At 38.8% G+C, this 6000-nt stretch overlaps 1 protein-coding gene across 50 annotated transcripts in view; it reads right to left on the minus strand.

Annotated features, from left to right (window-relative positions):
• The window catches only part of LOC128692140 (trichohyalin), a 219903-nt gene that overhangs the window by 119988 nt on the left and 93915 nt on the right, over positions 1-6000 (minus strand). For 21 of the 50 annotated variants that reach the window (XM_053781172.2, XM_053781183.2, XM_053781167.2 and 18 more), the window contains one exon: positions 4330-4827. The exons of the other annotated variants lie outside the window; for them this stretch is intronic. In XM_053781172.2, coding sequence (XP_053637147.2) covers positions 4330-4827 — 498 coding nt within the window. The remainder of the gene's footprint in view (positions 1-4329; positions 4828-6000) is intronic. 50 annotated transcript variants of the gene reach the window in all.

Below are 6000 nucleotides of genomic sequence, written 5' to 3' on the forward strand. Positions count from 1 at the left end.
AGCTTTTGAGGCATCTGTGGCCGAGTGGTGTAGTGTGTCACTTGGTAACCTTGTCAGCCTTCCTGACCTGGCTTAGAGTCACGCTGGTCACAATTATTCACTATATATACCAGCTTCTTTCTGCGTGGTACATAGTTGTACATAATATACAGGCCGTCACAACCTTTCAACCCAACAATGGTTGGCCTAGGAGACAACTTACATGCCTTCAACAAAAACACAAAGTGATACTTCTCTCAATATTAAAATTTTTTTGTAGTTTTTTGCATTACACACTCATAAAACAGAGTTATAATATTGTGTTCCTACTAAACAATGAACTCATCTCTGGTAAAGGAAGAGAATAGTGGGAGAAACAGTTGTAAGGTGACATCTCTCACAGACATGATCACACCCTGTCTCCAAGGATTATAAACAATTTTATGTATCTAATATTTATTTTAGCATGCCCACCGAGGCAGCGTGACCCAAAAAAGAAAAACACTTTCACCATCATTCAAATATAATCATTGTCTTTGCAGAGGTGCCCAGTAAGGCAGTTTGGATGTCACTCCAAACAGCCAATATCCCAAACCCCTCCTCTAAAGTTCAGGCATTGTACTTCCCACCTCCAGGACTCAAGTCCACCTAACCAGTGTTCCTGAATCCCTCCACAAAATATTAACCTGCTCACACCCCAACAGCTCGTCAGGTTCCGAAAACTACTCTTTTCCATTCACTCGTAACACATACACACATGCCTACTGCATGTCCAGGCCCCTTGCACACAAAACCTCTTTTACCCACTCCATTCATCCTTTCCTAGGATGACCCCCTACCCCTCCTCCACAGATTTATACCCTCCAAGTCATTCTATTTTGCTCTTTCCTCTCTAAATGACCAAACCACCCCAATAACCCCTCTGCCCACTTAATAATACTTTTAATAACTCCACACCTACTCCTAATTTCCACACTATGAATTCGTGCTGAATAGGTAAAACTTGCAATTTTGGCTTAAATAGCAATGCTCTTCTTGCCGAATAAGACAAGCGAAAATTGACTACTTTTACCTATTTGGCATGACATGTGTGTGTGTGTATATATATATATATATATATATATATATATATATATATATATATATATATATATATTAACAAGTCGGCCATCTCCCACCGAGGCAGTGTGACCCAAAAAGAAAATACTTTCATCATTCAACACTTTCACCTCACTCACACTTCATCACTGTTTTTGCAGAGGTGCTCAGAACACAACAGTTTAGAAGTATATACGTATAAAGATACACAATATATCCCTCCAAACTGCCAATATCCCAAACCTTCCCTTTAGAGTGCAGTCACTGTACTTTCCATTTCCAGGGCTCAAGTCCGGCTATATAAAATAACCGGTTTCCCTGAATCCCTTCACTAAATATTACCCTGCTCACACTCCAACAGATCGTCAGGTCCCAAATACCATTCGTCTCCATTCACTCCTATCTAACACGCTCACGCACACTTGCTGGAAGTCCAAGCCCCTCGCCCACAAAACCTCCTTTACCCCCTCCCTCCAACCCTTTCGAGGACGACCCCTACCCCGCCATCCTTTCCCTACAGATTTATACGCTCTCCATGTCATTCTACTTTGATCCATTCTCTCTAAATGACCAAACCACCTCAACAACCCCTCTTCAGCCCTCTGACTAATACTTTTATTAACTCCACACCTTCTAATTTCCACGCTCCGAATTTTCTGCATAATATTTACACCACACATTGCCCTTAGACAGGACATCTCCACTGCCTCCAACTGCCTCCTCGCTGCAGCATTTACCACCCAAGCTTCACACCCATATAAGAGTGTTGGTACCACTATACAGTGGACCCCCGCTTAACGATCACCTCCAAATGCGACCAATTATGTAAGTGTATTTATGTAAGTGCGTTTGTACGTGTATGTTTGGGGGTCTGAAATGGACTAATCTACTTCACAATATTCCTTATGGGAAAAAATTCGGTCAGTACTGGCACCTGAACATACTACTGGAATGAAAAAAGTTCGTTAACCGGGGGTCCACTGTACTTTCATACATTCCCTTCTTTGCTTCCATAGATAACTTTCTTTGTCTCCACATATACATACCTCAATGCACCACTCACCTTTTTTCCCCTCGTCAATTCTATGATTAACCTCACCTTTCATAAATCCATCTGCTGATACATCAACTCCCAAATATCTGAAAAAATTCACTTCTTCCATACTCCTCCTCCCCAATTTGATATCCAATTTTTCTTTATCTAAATCATTTGATACCCTCATCACCTTACTGTCTTCTTTGTTCACTTTCAACTTTCTACCTTTACACACACTCCCAAATTCATCCACTAACCTTTGCAATTTTTCTTTAGAATCTCCCATAAGCACAGTATCATCAGCAAAAAGTAACTCACTTCCCATTTTGTATTTGATTCCCAATAATTTAATCTCACCCCTCTCCCAAACACCCTAGCATTTACTTCTTTTACAATCCCATTTATAAATATATTAAACAACCATGGTGACATTACACATCCCTGTCTAAGACCGACTTTTACCGGGAAGTAGTCTCCCTCTCTTCTACACACCCTAACCTGAGCCTCACTGTCCTCATAAAAACTCTTTACAGCATTTGGTAACTTGCCACCTATTCCATATACTTGCAACATCTGCCACATTGCTCCCCTATCCACTATCATATGCCTTTTCTAATTCCACAAGTGCAATAAAAACTTCCCTACCTTTATCTAAATACTGTTCACATATATGCTTCACTGTAAATACCTGATCTACACATCCCCTACCCACTCTGAAACCTCCTTGCTCATCTGGAATCCTATATTCTGTCTTACCTCTAATTCTTTCAATAATAACCCTACAGTACCCTTTTCCTGGTATACTCAGTAAACTAATTACTCTATAATTTTTACAATTTCTTTTGTCCCCCTTCCCCTTATATAAAGAGACTATACATGCTCTCTGCCAATCCTTAGGTACCTTCCCCTCTTTCATACATTTATTAAACAAAAATATCAACCATTCCAACACTATATCCCCCCCTGATTTTAACATTTCTGTCATGATCCCATCAGTTCCAGCTGCTGTACACAAACAAGCAATACAAGATGCAAAACAACCACAGGTGGAGTTGAATGATAGTTCTAGGCCTTTTGTGTTGCAATCAACACATCAGCAGGTTGCACTGATGTAGAAAAGAGGAGGACGTCCAAGGAAATACAGTCACGGGAAAAGCAAGAGCTTTTCCTGTGACGATATTTGCTTGGACCACCTCTTCTTTTCTTTATCATTGCAAGCTCCTGATGTGTTGATTGCAACACAAAAGGCCTAGAACTATCATTCAACTTCCCCCCGTGGTTATTTTGTACATATTTACGTAGGGACATAAGCTAAGCAGTATAAGGGGAGAGTCTAAGTAAGTTAACCCTGTGACATCACATCAACTATACACCAATGGAACTCAAAAAACAAATGCATTATTCATATTTTAAGTTCTTGACCAATCTTTACCAAACATATGAGAGACCAACACACATAAATAACAAACATACACAAAATATCACTGCATATTGTATAAAAAGCAGAAAAATAGCAAGTACAATTTAGCCATAAAAATCATGCAGTAATTATAACTACAGTTTTTTACCATTATTTACCAAACAAATGAACATATGCAAAATATGAATTCATATAGTAAACATTTGCAATTATCATAACTGCAGATCAGCATTTGTACATCATGAATTAGTTCCAAAGTGCTAATGTTCCCAAGTGTGGAACATTGCAAGTTGGGGATCCAATATCTATGCAAGATCTCAATGTTGGTTTTAGGAAAATATATAGATCTGTAATGCAAAGAAGAACTGGTTGTCACGACTACTAGTAAGCCAGATACAGGTGCTTACTACAACCCACACAGGATAACTACAGCCCCTACAAATCACACCCCATCAATAATGACTTACCTTCAACTACCAGCCAGAGAATTACTCAACCTTAACTACAAAGTATTACTTGCTCCAAACTACAAGTAACAAGTATTACTTGCTCTCCACTACTAGACATTACTCACCATCCACTGATAATATAGGGAATTACTTGTCCTCTAATAACCTTAAAAAGCATTGCTTGTCCTTTACTAGTAGTACAAGGTACATTTATGTATTACTTCCCTTCTACTAGTACAAGATATTACTTATCCCATAACAGGTGACTTGCCCTCTACTTTCAGCACTTGCTGTAAGCTGACTAAGAGTTATAACCCTTACTTTAAGGTCACATACCCACCACTAACCTTGAAAGACCTACTGCCAGTGTTGTCAGCAGCCATAGAAGGAGCAGAAGAGCTGTCTTTATTGCGGAAGCTAGTTATGTCTGAAGGAGAAGACCAGAAGCGCTTCTTGCCATCAGAATTTAAACACTTTCTTGACACACGGGCACTGTGGCTACCTTTGGCAGTCTTCGTTTTAGAGACAATAGGTTTTGTCTTAGGAGCTGCCTGCTTGCAGTTGTCATTGCTTGACACTTTGCATTTATGTGTAGATTTTCTATGAATCTTTTTGGTTGCCACACAATTCTGAACAAAGCCATTGCATGTAAGGGAATTTACTTTTTTAGAATTCAGTGTTTCATGATGATGATCACCTGCTTTTGTTGGTATAGTGGTTGGTTTAATTTTTCCATTTTGGAAACAAGTTGGCAAAGGTGTTTGTTGAACAACATGTGAAACTTCAGACTGACCGAGAGGTGATGTAGGTGGCATATTTTGGTGATGGAGAATCTTGGAAGTGCACTGCATGCATGAAACAACAGGAACACCACAATGAAAATTTAAAATGGCCATGCTGTGGCATAAAATCTTTATACAAAGAGTTGCTACTAACTCTTAGACATCAGGCAGTACTACAATGAACAAATTACGACATTAATTTATGTACAGTATATCATATTGTTTCTTGCTATTGTCTATGTGGATCAGCAAGCAGTATCATAAGCACAGCTAGATACAGTAGATTATTTGGAATTAGAAATTTTGTACAATGTGAATCAATAGGTACAATATACTCTTCAGAATACTAGTTGTGAAAGATCAAGTAAAGCCAAAATATATTACACTATCAAAATCATCCCTGATAATTCACTGAACATAATGTTAGGTATCTATACCAGCTGAGGGTCAAGAACTGATCTTCCCTATACCTCTAATGGATGTGACCAATATTGCATGCTTTCAGCATCCTGCTCTCTGATAAGAATGTCATTAATGTCTCATGCAATGATTTCATTAATGGCCAGTTTGAACATTAAAAGCATACAAAGAAGGGTTTCATGTAAAACGATTTCATACTGAACACATTACATAACAATATCAGGTGATGCTTGTAATATTGCACAGTATGTTATAATAAGACTAGTAGTGTGAATATAATATGCATGTATATTACAACTCAGAGAGGGAGCCAAATTATTGCTGCATCATCAAGGAAGAAGAGAAAGTCAGATCAACATTACAATATACACTGAAGCAGAGGAGAGAGAGACAGAGAGAGAGAGAGAGAGAGAGAGAAAGAATGAGAGAGAGAAGGAGTGTAAGAGTAAGCAAGATATACAAGGGCTTGATCACAAATCTACTCAATGCCATATTAACTTAGCGAAATGAGAGATATGGTAGGATATGTAAAACAGACCCAGTGAAAAGCAGACACATCACACAAACAGTAGGAGAACAATGTCAACATCCATGGTCCCAGACTCTTCAACCTGCTGCCAGCAGATATTAGAAATATTGCCAAATAAATTTTTAGAAATTTTCAATAAGAAACTGGAGCACTACCTCTGCAAGGTGCCACATCAACCAAGCTGTGATAGCTATGCAAGTCAGTGAACTGCTAACAACAACAGCCTGATTAACAGGCAATCAGTATGCCTTAACATTGATTAAGAGGGAGAGAAAGTCATAATAGCC

Source organism: Cherax quadricarinatus, chromosome 15 (assembly GCF_038502225.1).
Source record: "Cherax quadricarinatus isolate ZL_2023a chromosome 15, ASM3850222v1, whole genome shotgun sequence".
In the NCBI taxonomy this organism is placed as follows: Eukaryota; Metazoa; Arthropoda; class Malacostraca; order Decapoda; family Parastacidae; genus Cherax; species Cherax quadricarinatus.